The sequence below is a fragment of the Hyla sarda genome, unplaced genomic scaffold, assembly GCF_029499605.1.
Source record: "Hyla sarda isolate aHylSar1 unplaced genomic scaffold, aHylSar1.hap1 scaffold_236, whole genome shotgun sequence".
Lineage (NCBI taxonomy): Eukaryota > Metazoa > Chordata > Amphibia > Anura > Hylidae > Hyla > Hyla sarda.
The window spans coordinates 251,944-272,500 of record NW_026609043.1 but is presented as its reverse complement, the minus strand read 5'-3'; the positions used below and the strand labels follow the sequence as shown (position 1 = coordinate 272,500).

Here is a 20,557-nt window from a genome sequence, read left to right as displayed (position 1 = left end):
TCTCCTTCCACCTCTCAGATCTTTGTCCGGATTCTCTGGTTTGAACTTCTCCTTTGATTTGGATTTAATTGACATTTCATGGTTTCTCTAACGTCTGTCGGAGGAAGGTTTTGGATTAACTAAACCATATTTCTTTCTTCTGATCTTATTTTGAATGTTGGCTTTTATGATACTGGCAAAGTTCCTACTGTCAATCTTTTATGTGAATTTAAATAATATTTTGTAAATGCATAAGATTTTTCCAGTGTGTTCTTCTGAAATTTGGTTTTCACATGTTTTGGTCCCAAGCTAATTTTCTCCCTTCTTTGGGCGACTTCAGCCACCGTGATTTTGAGCTGGAAGATATTTGTCCCGGTCTCTTCGGTCCTGGTTATTTTTTCTGCTATAGTTTATGACATTTTGAATGTTGCTGTTCAGATTATTATTGAAAAAGGTGTCACTATGTTTGGGGGGGGGGGGGGGGGGGGGGGCTGTGATGGCCCTTGTGGGAGTTACTCACCTGGCAGTTTTACAGGTGGACATGTTTTGTTATATTTATAATTGTTAAGCGGTAATTATTTTATATCGCAGCCTTTTTCACCACACTTTGTAATTGGTGATTTTTATTGGTTGGTTAGTCTTACAAGAAACAAATTAGTTCTGTTTCCATGTAGTATTATTTTTAACACTATGTAGTATTATTTGTAACCCTATGTAGTATTTGTATGGGTATGTAGTATTATCTGTAACCCTATGCAGTATTTGTATGGGTATGTAGTATTATTTGTAACCCTATGCAGTATTTGTATGGATATGTAGTATTATTTGTAACCTTATGCAGTATTTGTATGGGTATGTAGTATTATTTGTAACCCTATGCAGTATTTGTATGGGTATGTAGTATTATTTGTAACCCTATGTAGTATTCGTATGGGTATGTAGTATTATTTGTAACCCTATGCAGTATTCGTATGGGTATGTAGTATTATTTGTAACCCTATGCAGTATTTGTATGGATATGTAGTATTATTTGTAACCTTATGCAATATTTGTATGGGTATGTAGTATTATTTGTAACCCTATGCAGTATTTGTATGGGTATGTAGTAGTATTTGTAACCCTATGCAGTATTTGTATGGGTATGTAGTAGTATTTGTAACCCTATGTAGTATTTGTATGGCTATGTAGTATTATCTGTAACCCTATGCAGTATTTGTATGGGTATGTAGTATTATTTGTAACCCTATGCAGTATTTGTATGGGTTTGTAGTATTATTTGTAACCCTATGCAGTATTTGTATGGGTATATAGTATTATTTGTAACCCTATGCAGTATTTGTATGGGTATGTAGTATTATTTGTAACCCTATGCAGTATTTGTATGGGTATGTAGTAGTATTTGTAACCCTATGCAGTATTTGTATGGGTATGTAGTATTATTTGTAACCCTATGCAGTATTTCTATGGGTATGTAGTATTATTTGTAACCCTATGCAGTATTTGTATGGGTATGTAGTATTATTTGTAACCCTATGCAGTATTTGTATGGGTATGTAGTATTATTTGTAACCCTATGCAGTATTTGTATGGGTATGTAGTAGTATTTGTAACCCTATGCAGTATTTGTATGGCTATGTAGTATTATTTGTAACCCTATGCAGTAGTATTTGTAACCCTATGCAGTATTTGTATTGGTATGTAGTATTAGTAACCGTATGCAGTATTTGTATGGGTATGTAGTAGTATTTGTAACCTTATGCAGTATTTGTATGGGTATGTAGTATTATTTGTAACCCTATGCAGTATTTGTATGGGTATATAGTATTATTTGTAACCCTATGCAGTATTTGTATGGGTATGTAGTATTATTTGTAACCCTATGCAGTATTTGTATGGGTATATAGTATTATTTGTAACCCTATGCAGTATTTGTATGGGTATGTAGTATTATTTGTAACCCTATGCAGTATTTGTATGGGTATGTAGTAGTATTTGTAACCCTATGCAGTATTTGTATGGGTATGTAGTATTATTTGTAACCCTATGCAGTATTTCTATGGGTATGTAGTATTATTTGTAACCCTATGCAGTATTTGTATGGATATGTAGTATTATTTGTAACCCTAAGCAGTATTTGTATGGGTATGTAGTATTATTTGTAGCCCTATGCAGTATTTGTATGGCTATGTAGTAGTATTTGTAACCCTATGCAGTATTTGTATGGGTATGTAGTATTATTTGTAACCCTATGCAGTATTTGTATGGGTATGTAGTATTTGTAGCCCTATGCAGTATTTGTATGGGTATGTAGTATTATTTGTAACCCTATGCAGTATTTGTATGGGTATGTAGTATTATTTGTAGCCCTATGCAGTATTTGTATGGGTATGTAGTATTATTTGTAGCCCTATGCAGTATTTGTATGGATATGTAGTATTATTTGTAACCCTATGCGGTATTTGTATGGCTATGTAGTATTATTTGTAACCCTATGTAGTATTTGTAATGCTGTGTAGTATTATTTGTAACCCTATGCAGTATTTGTATGGGTATGTAGTATTATTTGTAGCCCTATGCAGTATTTGTATGGCTATGTAGTATTTGTAACCCTATGCAGTATTTGTATGGCTGTGTAGTAGTATTTGTAACCCTATGCAGTATTTGTATGGATATGTAGTATTATTTGTAACCCTATGTAGTATTTGTATGGGTATGTAGTATTTGTAACCCTATGCAGTATTTGTATGGGTATGTAGTAGTATTTGTAACCCTATGCAGTATTTGTATGGATATGTAGTATTTGTAACCCTATGCAGTATTTGTATGGGTATGTAGTATTTGTAGCCCTATGCAGTATTTGTATGGCTATGTAGTATTATTTGTAACCTTATGCAGTATTTGTATGGGTATGTAGTATTATTTGTAACCCTATGCAGTATTTGTATGGGTATGTAGTATTATCTGTAACCCTATGCAGTATTTGTATTGGTATGTAGTATTTGTAACCCTATGCAGTATTTGTATGGGTATGTAGTATTATTTGTAGCCCTATGCAGTATTTGTATGGATATGTAGTATTATTTGTAGCCCTATGCAGTATTTGTATGGCTATGTAGTATTTGTAACCCTATGCAGTATTTGTATGGCTGTGTAGTATTATTTGTAACCCTATGTAGTATTTGTATGGGTATGTAGTATTATTTGTAACCCTATGCAGTATTTGTATGGCTATGTAGTATTATTTGTAACCCTATGTAGTATTCGTATGGGTATGTAGTATTATTTGTAACCCTATGCAGTATTCGTATGGGTATGTAGTATTATTTGTAACCCTATGCAGTATTTGTATGGATATGTAGTATTATTTGTAACCTTATGCAATATTTGTATGGGTATGTAGTATTATTTGTAACCCTATGCAGTATTTGTATGGGTATGTAGTAGTATTTGTAACCCTATGCAGTATTTGTATGGCTATGTATTATTATTTGTAACCCTATGCAGTAGTATTTGTAACCCTATGCAGTATTTGTATTGGTATGTAGTATTTGTAACCCTATGCAGTATTTGTATGGGTATGTAGTAGTATTTGTAACCCTATGCAGTATTTGTATGGGTATGTAGTATTATTTGTAGCCCTATGCAGTATTTGTATGGATATGTAGTATTATTTGTAACCTTATGCAGTATTTGTATGGGTATGTAGTATTATTTGTAACCCTATGCAGTATTTGTATGGGTATGTAGTATTATTTGTAACCCTATGCAGTATTTGTATGGGTATGTAGTATTATTTGTAACCCTATGCAGTATTTGTATGGGTATGTAGTAGTATTTGTAACCCTATGCAGTATTTGTATGGCTATGTATTATTATTTGTAACCCTATGCAGTAGTATTTGTAACCCTATGCAGTATTTGTATTGGTATGTAGTATTTGTAACCCTATGCAGTATTTGTATGGGTATGTAGTAGTATTTGTAACCCTATGCAGTATTTGTATGGGTATGTAGTATTATTTGTAGCCCTATGCAGTATTTGTATGGATATGTAGTATTATTTGTAACCTTATGCAGTATTTGTATGGGTATGTAGTATTATTTGTAACCCTATGCAGTATTTGTATGGGTATGTAGTATTATTTGTAACCCTATGCAGTATTTGTATGGGTATGTAGTATTATTTGTAACCCTATGCAGTAGTATTTGTAACCCTATGCAGTATTTGTATTGGTATGTAGTATTTGTAACCCTATGCAGTATTTGTATGGGTATGTAGTAGTATTTGTAACCCTATGCAGTATTTGTATGGGTATGTAGTATTATTTGTAACCCTATGCAGTATTTGTATCGGTATGTAGTATTATTTGTAACCCTATGCAGTATTTGTATGGGTATGTAGTAGTATTTGTAACCCTATGCAGTATTTGTATGGGTAAGTAGTATTATTTGTAACCCTATGCAGTATTTGTATGGGTATGTAGTATTATTTGTAACCCTATGCAGTATTTGTATGGGTATGTAGTAGTATTTGTAACCCTATGCAGTATTTGTATGGGTATGTAGTATTATTTGTAACCCTATGCAGTATTTGTATGGGTATGTAGTAGTATTTGTAACCCTATGCAGTATTTGTATGGGTATGTAGTAGTATTTGTAACCCTATGCAGTATTTGTATGGGTATGTAGTAGTATTTGTAACCCTATGCAGTATTTGTATGGGTATGTAGTATTATTTGTAACCCTATGCAGTATTTGTATGGATATGTAGTATTATTTGTAACCCTATGCAGTATTTGTATGGATATGTAGTATTATTTGTAACCCTATGTAGTATTTGTAATGCTGTGTAGTATTATTTGTAACCCTATGCAGTATTTGTATGGGTATGTAGTATTATTTGTAACCCTATGCAGTATTTGTATGGGTATGTAGTATTATTTGTAACCTTATGTAGTATTTGTATGACTATGTAGTAGTATTTGTAACCCTATGCAGTATTTGTATGGGTATGTAGTATTATTTGTAACCCTATGCAGTATTTGTATGGATATGTAGTATTATTTGTAACCCTATGCAGTATTTGTATGGGTATGTAGTATTATTTGTAACCTTATGTAGTATTTGTATGACTATGTAGTAGTATTTGTAACCCTATGCAGTATTTGTATGGGTATGTAGTAGTATTTGTAACCCTATGCAGTATTTGTATGGGTATGTAGTAGTATTTGTAACCCTATGCAGTATTTGTATGGCTATGTAGTAGTATTTGTAACCCTATGCAGTATTTGTATGGCTATGTATTATTATTTGTAACCCTATGCAGTAGTATTTGTAACCCTATGCAGCATTTGTATTGGTATGTAGTATTTGTAACCCTATGCAGTATTTGTATGGGTATGTAGTAGTATTTGTAACCCTATGCAGTATTTGTATGGGTATGTAGTATTATTTGTAACCCTATGCAGTATTTGTATGGGTATGTAGTATTATTTGTAACCCTATGCAGTATTTGTATGGGTATGTAGTAGTATTTGTAACCCTATGCAGTATTTGTATGGCTATGTATTATTATTTGTAACCCTATGCAGTAGTATTTGTAACCCTATGCAGTATTTGTATTGGTATGTAGTATTTGTAACCCTATGCAGTATTTGTATGGGTATGTAGTAGTATTTGTAACCCTATGCAGTATTTGTATGGGTATGTAGTATTATTTGTAGCCCTATGCAGTATTTGTATGGATATGTAGTATTATTTGTAACCTTATGCAGTATTTGTATGGGTATGTAGTATTATTTGTAACCCTATGCAGTATTTGTATGGGTATGTAGTATTATTTGTAACCCTATGCAGTATTTGTATGGGTATGTAGTATTTGTAACCCTATGCAGTATTTGTATTGGTATGTAGTATTTGTAACCCTATGCAGTATTTGTATGGGTATGTAGTAGTATTTGTAACCCTATGCAGTATTTGTATGGGTATGTAGTATTTGTAACCCTATGCAGTATTTGTATGGGTATGTAGTATTATTTGTAACCCTATGCAGTATTTGTATGGGTATGTAGTAGTATTTGTAACCCTATGCAGTATTTGTATGGGTAAGTAGTATTATTTGTAACCCTATGCAGTATTTGTATGGGTATGTAGTATTATTTGTAACCCTATGCAGTATTTGTATGGGTATGTAGTAGTATTTGTAACCCTATGCAGTATTTGTATGGGTATGTAGTATTATTTGTAACCCTATGCAGTATTTGTATGGGTATGTAGTAGTATTTGTAACCCTATGCAGTATTTGTATGGGTATGTAGTAGTATTTGTAACCCTATGCAGTATTTGTATGGGTATGTAGTAGTATTTGTAACCCTATGCAGTATTTGTATGGGTATGTAGTATTATTTGTAACCCTATGCAGTATTTGTATGGATATGTAGTATTATTTGTAACCCTATGTAGTATTTGTAATGCTGTGTAGTATTATTTGTAACCCTATGCAGTATTTGTATGGGTATGTAGTATTATTTGTAACCCTATGCAGTATTTGTATGGCTATGTAGTAGTATTTGTAACCCTATGCAGTATTTGTATGGCTATGTAGTAGTATTTGTAACCCTATGCAGTATTTGTATGGGTATGTAGTATTATTTGTAACCTTATGTAGTATTTGTATGACTATGTAGTAGTATTTGTAACCCTATGCAGTATTTGTATGGGTATGTAGTATTATTTGTAACCCTATGCAGTATTTGTATGGATATGTAGTATTATTTGTAACCCTATGTAGTATTTGTAATGCTGTGTAGTATTATTTGTAACCCTATGCAGTATTTGTATGGGTATGTAGTATTATTTGTAACCCTATGCAGTATTTGTATGGCTATGTAGTAGTATTTGTAACCCTATGCAGTATTTGTATGGCTATGTAGTAGTATTTGTAACCCTATGCAGTATTTGTATGGGTATGTAGTATTATTTGTAACCTTATGTAGTATTTGTATGACTATGTAGTAGTATTTGTAACCCTATGCAGTATTTGTATGGGTATGTAGTATTATTTGTAACCCTATGCAGTATTTGTATGGATATGTAGTATTATTTGTAACCCTATGCAGTATTTGTATGGGTATGTAGTATTATTTGTAACCTTATGTAGTATTTGTATGACTATGTAGTAGTATTTGTAACCCTATGCAGTATTTGTATGGGTATGTAGTAGTATTTGTAACCCTATGCAGTATTTGTATGGCTATGTAGTAGTATTTGTAACCCTATGCAGTATTTGTATGGCTATGTAGTAGTATTTGTAACCCTATGCAGTATTTGTATGGCTATGTAGTAGTATTTGTAACCCTATGTAGTATTTGTATGGCTATGTAGCAGCCACCTATGATGCAGATGACTGCAATATATAGAATATATGGACACCAAGCTGATCCTGTGTCTAGAATTACTTTCTGCCATTTTCTATGAGGGTTTAGTTACTTTTCGGACATCCAGTATAATTTTGCACTAGTATAAATATTCCCCCCCCCTACAGGGGGCAGCACTGACCTCGGGGTCCAGGAACAGGTGACAATGAGCGTCCTTGCCGTCTCGCCCCGCTCTTCCGATCTCCTGGACATAGCTCTCAAAGTTTTTGGGCATATTATAGTGGATGATCCCCCTGACATCACACTTGTCCAGCCCCATCCCGAAGGCCACCGTGGCCACAACAATCCGCAGCTGGCCACTCATGAAGTTGTTCTGCACCCGGCGACGCTCGGCAGAAGACAGGCCGGCATGGTAGGAGTCCGCCATCCACTTCAGAGGGCGCCGAATCTTCTTCTTGGCTGCAAACAAAATTCACCACCATGTGACCCCGGTATAACAAACGGCCAGAACTTCTGCTATACTGTTCTCTGACACACACACATACAGAGTCCTTACACACACTGTATGTATATATATATATATATTCCATATATACACACACATACAGAGTCCTTACACACACACTATATATATATATATTCCATATATACACACATACAGAGTCCTTACACACACTATATATACACACATACAGAGTCCTTACACACACTGTATGTATATATATATATATATTCCATATATACACACACATACAGAGTCCTTACACACACACTATATATATATATATATATTCCATATATACACACATACACACATACAGAGTCCTTACACACACTGTATGTATATATATATATATATTCCATATATACACACACATACAGAGTCCTTACACACACACTATATATATATATATTCCATATATACACACATACAGAGTCCTTACACACACTATATATACACACATACAGAGTCCTTACACACACTGTATGTATATATATATATATATTCCATATATACACACACATACAGAGTCCTTACACACACACTATATATATATATATATTCCATATATACACACATACACACATACAGAGTCCTTACACACACTATATATACACACATACAGAGTCCTTACACACACTATATATACACACATACACACATACAGAGTCCTTACACACACTATATATACACACATACACACATACAGAGTCCTTACACACACTATATATTCCATATATACACATACAGAGTCCTTACACACACACTATATATATATATTCCATACATACACACATACAGAGTCCTTACACACACACACACACACACTATATATTCCATATACACACACACATACAGAGTCCTTAAACACACACTATATATTCCATATACACACATACAGAGTCCTTACACACACTATATATATTCCATATATACACACACACACACACACACTATGTATGTGTGTGTGTGTATATATGGAATATATATAGTGTGTGTGTAAGGACTCTGTATGTGTGTATATATGGAATATATATAGTGTGTGTGTGTAAGGACTCTGTATGTGTGTATGTATATATGCTATATATATATATATATATATATATATATATATATATATATATATATATATATATATATATATATATATATAGTGTGTGTGTAAGGACTCTGTATGTATGTGTGTGTATATATGGAATATATATAGTGTGTGTGTAAGGACTCTGTATGTGTGTATATATGGAATATATATAGTGTGTGTGTGTAAGGACTCTGTATGTGTGTATGTATATATGCTATATATATATATATATATATATATATATATATATATATATATATATATATAGTGTGTGTGTAAGGACTCTGTATGTGTGTGTGTGTATATATGGAATATATAGAGTCCTTACACACACACTATATATATTCCATATATACACACATACAGAGTCCTTACACACACTATGTATGTGTGTATGTATATATGGAATATATATATATATATATATATATAGTGTGTGTGTAAGGACTCTGTATGTGTGTATGTATATATGGAATATATATATATATATATAGAGTCCTTACACACACTATATATATATTCCATATATACACACATACAGAGTCCTTACAATACACACACACTATATATATTCCATATATACACACATACAGAGTCCTTACACACACACTATATATATATATTCCATATATACACACATACAGAGTCCTTACACACACACACACACTATATATATTCCATATATATACAGAGTCCTTACACACACTATATATTCCACACATACAGAGTCCTTACACACACACTATATATATTCCATATATACACACACACATACAGAGTCCTTACACACACACACACACTATATATATATTCCATATATACACACACAGAGTCCTTACACACACACTATATATATATATATTCCATATATACACACATACAGAGTCCTTACACACACACTATATATATTCCATATATACATACAGAGTCCTTACACACACACACTATATATTCCATATATACACACACACACACACATACTGAGTCCTTACACACACACACACTATATATATATATATATATATATATATTTTCCATATATACACACATACAGAGTCCTTACACACACACACACTATATATATTCCATATATATACACACACATACATACAGAGTCCTTACACACACACACACTATATATATTCCATATATATACACACACATACATACAGAGTCCTTACACACACACACACACACTCCCCCACACTATATATTCCATATATACATACAGAGTCCTTACACACACACACTATATATTCCATATATACACACATACAGAGTCCTTACACACACACACACACACACACACACACACTATATATATTCCATATATATATATACACACACATACATACAGAGTCCTTACACACACACACACTATATATATTCCATATATACACACATACAGAGTCCTTACACACACACACACACACACACACTATATATATTCCATATATATATATACACACACATACATACAGAGTCCTTACACACACACACACTATATATATTCCATATATACACACATACAGAGTCCTTACACACACACACACACACACACACACTCCCCCAAACTATATATTCCATATATACACACAGATTATACACACACAGATTATACACACACACACACACACACACACACACACACACACACACACACACACACACACACTATATATTCCATATATACACACACACACATACAGAGTCCTTACACACACTATATATATATATATTCCATATATACACACACACAGATTATACACACACACTCCCCCAAACTATATATTCCATATATACACACAGATTATACACACACACACAGTCCCCCCCCCCCCCACCCCCCTCGGTTTGGCCGATATTCACGATTTAAGTTATTGGTATGCTGATAATGTGTCCAGCACGTGCGGCGCCGATACCATGTCCTGTGTGGCCCTGCTCCCCCGATACCTGCTGCTGTGCGGCCCCGATACCTGCTGCTGTGCGGCCCCGCTCCCCCGATACCTGCTGCTGTGCGGCCCCGCTCCCCCGATACCTGCTGCTGTGCGGCCCCGCTCCCCCGATACCTGCTGCTGTGCGGCCCCCTCCCCCGATACCTGCTCCTGTGCGGCCCCGCTCCCCCGATACCTGCTGCTGTGCGGCCCCGCTCCCCCGACACCTGCTGCTGTGCGGCCCCGCTCCCCCGACACCTGCTGCTGTGCGGCCCCGCTCCCCCGACACCTGCTGCTGTGCGGCCCCGCTCCCCCGACACCTGCTGCTGTGCGGCCCCGCTCCCCCGACACCTGCTGCTGTGCGGCCCCGCTCCCCCGACACCTGCTGCTGTGCGGCCCCGCTCCCCCGACACCTGCTGCTGTGCGGCCCCGCTCCCCAGAAACCTGCTGCTGTGCGGCCCCGCTCCCCGATACCATGTCCTGTGTGGCCCCGCTCCCCCGATACCTGCTGCTGTGCGGCCCCCTCACCCGATACCTGCTGCTGTGCGGCCCCGCTTCCCCGACACCTGCTGCTGTGCGGCCCCGCTCCCCCGACACCTGCTGCTGTGCGGCCCCGCTCCCCCGACACCTGCTGCTGTGCGGCCCCGCTCCCCCGACACCTGCTGCTGTGCGGCCCCGCTCCCCCGACACCTGCTGCTGTGCGGCCCCGCTCCCCCGACACCTGCTGCTGTGCGGCCCCGCTCCCCCGACACCTGCTGCTGTGCGGCCCCGCTCCCCCGACACCTGCTGCTGTGCGGCCCCGCTCCCCCGACACCTGCTGCTGTGCGGCCCCGCTCCCCCGACACCTGCTGCTGTGCGGCCCCGCTCCCCCGACACCTGCTGCTGTGCGGCCCCGCTCCCCCGACACCTGCTGCTGTGCGGCCCCGCTCCCCCGACACCTGCTGCTGTGCGGCCCCGCTCCCCCGACACCTGCTGCTGTGCGCTCCTCCTCCCCTGCGCCCAGCGTAACGGCCAGAGGAAGCAGAGTGACGTGTATGTCACATGCTCCTCCATAGGACGCCATGATGCGATCGGGAGAACGGGACAGCAGAGCGGCAACTCCCGAGGACAGACGCAGGTGAACTGTCTACAAGAGGGGGGGGGAGCTGCTGTCTACTGGGGGGGGGGGGGGGGGGGAGAAATATCGGTATAAGTTATCGGGCCTGAAAGTTCACAGGTTATTGGTATCTGCGCTAAAAAAAAAAAAAAAAAAAAAAAAAAACAATATCGGTCGATCCCTATTCCATTATTATTCCATTATATACATATACACACATATATTATATACATATACACACATATATTATATACATATACACACATATATTATATACATATACACACATTATATAATATACACACACACTATATATATATAATATACACACACATACACATACAGATTATACATACACACACCCCGTCTCCCCCCACACTATATATTTATATATCTTATACACACACACACACACACACACACACACTCACTCACCTTGAAGCTTCTTCCTGTCCTGTGAGGCTTCATCCTCATCCTCTCTGGTTTTAGTCACGGTAACCCCCTGCAGACAGGTGCGCAACATGGCCGCCAGGCGCTGAGTCTCTTCCCTCCGTGTACAATATATAATTATTGAGTCTAAACTTCCAAATCGTTCTTGCTTCAAAAGAGTCACCAGAGCCTGAAGGAGAGAAGAGGATGAGGAGAGGCCCCAGAGGGCAGACACCAGAGGACCACCACAGGTATAGACTCTATACAGACCCTAAAGAGGATGAGGAGAGGCCCCAGAGAGCAGTATCCTCCAGACCACCACAGGTAGAGACTATACATATCCTAAAAAGAGAATGAGGTGAGGCCCCAGAGGGGCAGATACCAGGGGGCAGTATCCTCCAGACCACCACAGGTATAGAGACTATACAGACCCTAAAGAGAAGAATGAGGAGAGGCACCAGGGGGCAGATACCAGGGGGCAGTATCCTCCAGACCATCACAGGTAGAGACTATACAGACCCTAAAGAGAAGAATGAGGAGAGGCACCAGGGGGCAGATACCAGGGGGCAGTATCCTCCAGACCATCACAGGTAGAGACTATACAGACCCTAAAGAGAAGAATGAGGAGAGGCACCAGGGGGCAGATACCAGGGGGCAGTATCCTCCAGACCATCACAGGTATAGAGACTATACAGACCCTAAAGAGAAGAATGAGGAGAGGCACCAGGGGGCAGATACCAGGGGGCAGTATCCTCCAGACCATCACAGGTAGAGACTATACAGACCCTAAAGAGAAGAATGAGGAGAGGCCCCAGAGGGCAGTATCCTCCAGACCACCACAGGTAGAGACTATACATATCCTAAAAAGAGAATGAGGTGAGGCCCCAGAGGGGCAGATACCAGAGGGCAGTATCCTCCAGACCACCACAGGTATAGAGACTATACAGACCCTAAAGAGAAGAATGAGGAGAGGCACCAGGGGGCAGATACCAGGGGGCAGTATCCTCCAGACCATCACAGGTAGAGACTATACAGACCCTAAAGAGAAGAATGAGGAGAGGCACCAGGGGGCAGATACCAGGGGGCAGTATCCTCCAGACCATCACAGGTAGAGACTATACAGACCCTAAAGAGAAGAATGAGGAGAGGCACCAGGGGGCAGATACCAGGGGGCAGTATCCTCCAGACCATCACAGGTAGAGACTATACAGACCCTAAAGAGAAGAATGAGGAGAGGCACCAGGGGGCAGATACCAGGGGGCAGTATCCTCCAGACCACCACAGGTAGAGACTATACAGACCCTAAAGAGAAGAATGAGGAGAGGCCCCAGAGGGAAGATACCAGGGGGCAGTATCCTCCAGACCACCACAGGTAGAGACTATACAGACCCTAAAGAGAAGAATGAGGAGAGGCACCAGGGGGCAGATACCAGGGGGCAGTATCCTCCAGACCATCACAGGTATAGAGACTATACAGACCCTAAAGAGAAGAATGAGGAGAGGCCCCAGAGGGAAGATACCAGGGGGCAGTATCCTCCAGACCACCACAGGTAGAGACTATACAGACCCTAAAGAGAAGAATGAGGAGAGGCACCAGGGGGCAGATACCAGGGGGCAGTATCCTCCAGACCATCACAGGTAGAGACTATACAGACCCTAATAGAGAAGAATGAGGAGAGGCACCAGGGGGCAGATACCAGGGGGCAGTATCCTCCAGACCATCACAGGTATAGAGACTATACAGAGCCTGAAGAAGAGAATGAGGAGAGGCCCCAGAGGGCAGTAACCAGAGACAACTCTGAGTGACACATGACCAGTCACAGGGCTGAAGCCTCCATGTTACCACAGGTAGATAGACTATACGGACCCTAAATAAAATGGACACATATTGCAGTTTCCCAGCTTTCTAACATTATTGGGGAACAATAGGCACCTGGGCTCGGCAGAACTAACCTGGTCCCGATCCCGGTCCATGGACACAGACAAATGCAAGTTTAAGGGGACGGCAGCCAGTCGCACCGGAACGTCACCATCGTCAGGAACTTCCAGGTGCCGAGCAACATCTTGCGCTGTACTCAGAGTGGCCGTAGCTGTAAGACCAAGAAGACAGCGGACACCAAGGCGCTCCCGAAGAACCTGACAGAGAAGAAGACACAAGGATAAGAGGCCGGACAAATACCATGTTAACGCACTAGGAGCAAAACATACAACCCCCACTGGAGGAGATCATCTCTGCTCCCAGCAACCCCCACTGGAGGAGATCATCTCTGCTCCCAGCAACCCCCACTGGAGGAGATCATCTCTGCTCCCAGCAACCCCCACTGGAGGAGATCATCTCTGCTCCCAGCAACCCCCACTGGAGGAGATCATCTCTGCTCCCAGCAACCCCCACTGGAGGAGATCATCTCTGCTCCCAGCAACCCCCACTGGAGGAGATCATCTCTGCTCCCAGCAACCCCTACCAAGTAAGTGTGTGTGTGTATATATACACACAGGGTAGTTCTGCCCTGCCCCCTGCCACGTCCACCGGAGGAGGAGGAGTTGTTCAGCTCTGTTGCCAGCAACCACAGGAGAATTGCAGGAACTGGCCAACACCTACAAATCCATTTGTCGTCATGTCATCCCCATTTACTGAGGGGTTCACTGCACCAGTAAAGAATGTACATGTGACGGATTGACTCTGCCAAAAGTGACTTCTTCCGAATGACAAGCCCCAGCATGTCACAGGCAATATCCCCACACAGAAATAGAGATTATTGCATCCTTCTACCCAAAGAATCAGGCACCACCAGTCTTCAGGTATAAATTCAGAACTCTTTATTGAGAAACAAGTGTCTCCTTTTATAGGAAGGACATCACAGGTGGAAGGGTCAGTAAAGAAAATACAGGTGACAGGTAGTCTGGGAGATAATCCAATAAAAAGGTAATACAGGTGACAGAGAGTCTGGGAGACAATCCAACAACGGTGATTAGTTCTCCCTATACAGTGCCTTGAGTGCCGAAGGTGTATTGTGCACAGAAAGTGGACCGTGTGCAGAAAGTGTATGAAAACAGTAAATAAAAGTATTTTAACTCTGAGCTTTATGTCACTGGAAAACATCAACTGAGGGGTACAAATAGTGATGTTCTTAAGTCCATCCAAGTAGGTAGGGTGACTCTAGGATCTGTCACAGTGCTCCCCCTTTTAAAACGGCAGACCCGGTGCGATCCCAACGGATCCACTTGGGGCTGTCCGGGCTTCAAACATCAGACGCAGTTGTCCTGGTCCTCCTCTTGGTTGGGGTGTGCGGCAACAATGTAATCCAATACCAGCAAACCCTGTATGAAGCTTACTGGGGCTCCCCTCAAAAAAATGTTTCTGCTTTCCCCCCCCCCTCCCCAGCCAGGGGAGGGGGGGGGGGGAAGGCCTGGCCTTGCCCATAGTCTGTGGGAAGGAGGCTAGCTTCCGAGCCCCTGCCAAGCAACCTTTCCAAAAGGAAAACTCCATCTGTCACCAGTTGAAGGGGCAGGGGGCCGACTGCTTCCTCACTCTGTTGCAATATCTGCCACTGAGGAGCCGCACCGACTGTGCCAACCCCTGTAAGGTTCCACAGCCGCTGGGGATCTGGGTCAACCGTCTGGGATCCTGACTGGACTGACGCAGGGACCACAGTCCCATCTGTAACTGCAGACCTGCCGGCACTCTTCAGTGCTAGGCAGATTGTAGCAAAACTCTGCCCTGATGCCGGCCCTTCAGCCGGAGAAGTGATCACTAGGCGGAGAGTAAGGTCGACTACCTTCTCACCTATTTGCAATCTCTGGCGCTGGGGAGGTAAACCGACCACTCCATCTCCCAATATGGAATTCTGCAGCGGGGGAGCTGCACCAACGGTGCTTTCACCAGTTCTGACTGCCTGCGATCCCGGCTGTACCAGTGTAGGGATCACGGTTCCCTCTGTAGCTGCAGTATTCGTTGTTGAGCAGAGTATAGTAGGACGAGCTTCAGCCGGGGCTGTGCTCAGTAGGTGGAGAGGGAGGTCAACTGCCTCCTCATCTGGTTGCAACCACTTGCGCTGGGGAGATGAGCCTACCGCTCCATCTCCCGGCGTAAAATTCCCCATCTGGGGAGCTGCACCATCTGTGCTTGCTCCTGTGCTGTTAAACAGTCTCTGTGGATCCAGGCCAACTGCCTGCGATCCAGGGTGGATTGGTACAGGGATCACTGACCCCTCTGTAGAGCTGGCACTGGTGTCTGATGCTGGACAGAGTGTAGCAGATCTCAGCCCTAATGCCAGCATTTCCACCCTGGTGTCCTGACCGGATACTGCTAGAACGTCGCGGTCCGGTGTCCAATCCAGGAGAAGGGGAAGACAGAGACCAGCCGTCTCATCTGTGCTGGTTTCCTCTGCAGTACATGGCTAGTGACCGTAGAAATCCCCCTCAAACAAGGACAGGTAGTCTTCCTCGAGGTACCATTCCTGATACGTCGGACAAGATAGATCCGGTTCTAGGTCTGGCACCTCCGACTGCGGCAGCATCTCTCTCCGCTTGTCCTGGATGTCCCAGAGTCTGTATGCCTCGGTACGTCCAAAGTCGTACCGCTCCTCGAATGCATCCCACAATAGACCAGGCGAGCCGAAGTCTGTCCCTTTCGGAGAACAGGCTGTGTTTGGCTCCGACTGCCTGCAGCTTGCCCACCAGTACAGGGCACTGTAATGAGCCTCGAGCTCCATTTCTTTCTGCACCAATCTGTGCAACTCAACCATTTCACTGCCTGTGTGTTGCTCTGAGGTAGCGAAGCTGCAAGTGGACCTGTTCCCTGAAGCGCTGTTCTGGGGTGTGCAGGACTTGTGCTCGGCTTCTCACCGACTCCTCAAGAACAACTTCCCAAATCTGCAAGCAAATTAAGGCTCTCTCTTACATGGACATCTCTTCCATGGCATACTGCAGCTTCGCTATACGGAGTTGTGTCAGCTGTGTAAGGACCCTGTTCACACTCTCGTGGAGGATCTTTGAAGAGACCAAGGAACCATTGCACCTCTCTTCGGAAATCCTCCATCCTTACAGGCTCTTCCTCGCCAGAGTAAGTCGCCGAGACTGGGGTCCAGCCAGTGGCTGTATCTACCCCAGCTGGGCTGGTCTCAGTGTCGATCCTGGAGAAGTCAGATCCCACCGTTGGCACCAATTGTGACGGACTGACTCCGCCAAAAGTGACTTCTCCTTCCGAATGACAAGCCCCAGCATATCACAGGCAATATCCCCAGGCAGAACTAGAGATTATTGCATCCTTGTACCCAAAGAACCAGGCAACACCAGTCTTCAGGTATAAAATCAGAACTCTTTGAGAAACAAGTGTCTCCTTTTATAGGAAGGACATCACAGGGGGAAGGGTCAGTAAAGAAAATACAGGTGACAGGTAGACTGGGAGATAATCCAATAAAGGCAATACAGGTGACCGTGAGTCTGGGAGAGAATCCAACAAAGGTGATTAGCTCTCCCTACACAGTGCCTTGAGTGCAAAAAGTGTATTGTGCAGAAAGTGTATGAAAACAGTAAATAAAAGTATTTTAACTCTGAGCTTTATGTCACTGGACAACATTAACTGAGGGGTACAAATAGTGATGTCCTAAAGTCCATCCAAATAGGTAGGGTGACTCTAGGATCCGTCACAGTACAGCCTGGACAAAATCTTCAAGTCATGGAGGCCACACCAGGTCTGACAGAAGAAGAGCATAGCCTGCACAGTGACTGTACCAGGGAGAACATTCACTATGGAACATTTGGTCAAGACCCAACCCTCCTACAATACATACATAGGAGATAGAGAGAATATAATATATATATATATATACACATATATACAGACATACACCGCTTTCAGTAACCTCAGAAATCAGACTGTAGTCAATAATTCTCCACTAGTCATGGATGCCGCAATGCCGAGGGCCGGAGGGCGGCAATGCCGAGGGCCGGAGGGCGGCAATGCCGAGGGCCGGAGGGCGGCAATGCCGAGGGCCGGAGGGCGGCAATGCCGAGGGCCGGAGGGCGGCAATGCCGAGGGCCGGAGGGCGGCAATGCCGAGGGCCGGAGGGCGGCAATGCCGAGGGCCGGAGGGCGGCAATGCCGAGGGCCGGAGGGCGGCAATGCCGAGGGCCGGAGGGCGGCAATGCCGAGGGCCGGAGGGCGGCAATGCCGAGGGCCGGAGGGCGGCAATGCCGAGGGCCGGAGGGCGGCAATGCCGAGGGCCGGAGGGCGGCAATGCCGAGGGCCGGAGGGCGGCAATGCCGAGGGCCGGAGGGCGGCAATGCCGAGGGCCGGAGGGCGGCAATGCCGAGGGCCGGAGGGCGGCAATGCCGAGGGCCGGAGGGCGGCAATGCCGAGGGCCGGAGGGCGGCAATGCCGAGGGCCGGAGGGCGGCAATGCCGAGGGCCGGCAATCCCGTGGCCGAGGGCAGGAGCAGGAGAGCGACAATCCCGTGGCCGAGGGCCGGAGCAGGAGAGCGGCAATCCTGTGGCCGAGGGCCGGAGCAGGAGAGCGGCAATCCTGTGGCCGAGGGCCGGAGCAGGAGAGCGGCAATCCTGTGGCCGAGGGCCGGAGCAGGAGAGCGGCAATCCTGTGGCCGAGGGCAGAGGTAGGCTCTCTGTACGCTGCAGGAAGCCGGCAAGGTTAGGCCTACCCACCGTGTGTTCTGTCTTGGTATCTCCATTACTAGAGATGGATTGAAGTTACCTACAGGCAGTGAACCGCAGATTAACTGGAAGGGAGACACCTCGTGGCTGTAACTTTACTTCCATTAACATTTTTCAACTGGAAATGTGTGTAAATTTCACTTTGGATACTGCTCACATGTACTATTGAATGCGCATTGTATTTCAGAGCTAAAAATGACTAGTGGTGACTATAAGAGGGGGTGGTCCCGCACCTTACAGAGGCGGAGGTAGCAGGGCCGGAAATTGTGAGACCACTCAGATACACAGTGAACTTCATCAATGCAAGCAAAGGCCACTGGAGGGAGCTGGTCAGCAGGGGGCAAACAGCTGGTGAAAGACTGGCCTCCTCCGACTAAGGCTTCAGGGGACAGCAGGACGACGTGGACCTTTCCCTGCTTCACCTACAGGAACCACAGAGAAAAGAAAGATACAGTATTCCATAAAGCGTCAATGAATTAGAGATATATACAGCACTATAGTTATCAGGACACTACATTATATATACAGTATACAGATAATATACTATGATAGAGGAGACCTGAGGATATTACATATAACAGTATACAGATAATATACTAGGATAGAGGAGACCTCAGGATATTATATATACAGTATACAGATAATATACTATAATAGAGGAGACCTCAGGATATTATATATACAGTATACAGATAATATACTATAATAGAGGAGACCTCAGGATATTATATATAACAGTATACAGATAATATAATAGAGGAGAGATCAGGATATTATATATACCAGTATACAGATAATATACTATAATAGAGGAGACCTCAGGATATTATATATAACAGTATACAGATAATATACTATAATAGAGGAGACCTCAGGATATTATATATACAGTATACAGATAATATACTATGATAGAGGAGACCTCAGGATATTATATATACAGTATACAGATAATATACTATAATAGAGGAGACCTCAGGATATTATATATACAGTATACAGATAATATACTATAATAGAGGAGACCTCAGGATATTATATATACAGTATACAGATAATATACTATAATAGAGGAGAGATCAGGATATTCTATATACAGTATACAGATAATATATATAATAGAGGAGAGATCAGGATATTATATATAACAGTATACAGATAATATACTATAATAGAGGAGACCTCAGGATATTATATATACAGTATACAGATAATATACTATAATAGAGGAGACCTCAGGATATTATATATACAGTATACAGATAATATACTATAATAGAGGAGACCTCAGGATATTATATATAACAGTATACAGATAATATAATAGAGGAGAGATCAGGATATTATATATACCAGTATACAGATAATATACTATAATAGAGGAGACCTCAGGATATTATATATAACAGTATACAGATAATATACTATAATAGAGGAGAGATCTCACTCAGTATTAGAGCCCTGCGCTGCACCGCTTCCTTATTCCGCTCCTGT

General features: G+C 42.4%; 1 protein-coding gene across 11 annotated transcripts in view; it reads right to left on the bottom strand.

The window, feature by feature from the left end:
* Window positions 1-20,557, bottom strand: part of RECQL4 (RecQ like helicase 4) — a 105,871-nt gene that overhangs the window by 43,670 nt on the left and 41,644 nt on the right. For all 11 annotated transcript variants that reach the window (XM_056553095.1, XM_056553097.1, XM_056553099.1 and 8 more), the window contains 4 exons: window positions 19,297-19,485; window positions 14,349-14,531; window positions 12,402-12,585; window positions 7,535-7,812 (listed from right to left, as the gene is read on the bottom strand). In XM_056553095.1, coding sequence (XP_056409070.1) covers window positions 7,535-7,812; window positions 12,402-12,585; window positions 14,349-14,531; window positions 19,297-19,485 — 834 coding nt within the window. The remainder of the gene's footprint in view (window positions 1-7,534; window positions 7,813-12,401; window positions 12,586-14,348; window positions 14,532-19,296; window positions 19,486-20,557) is intronic.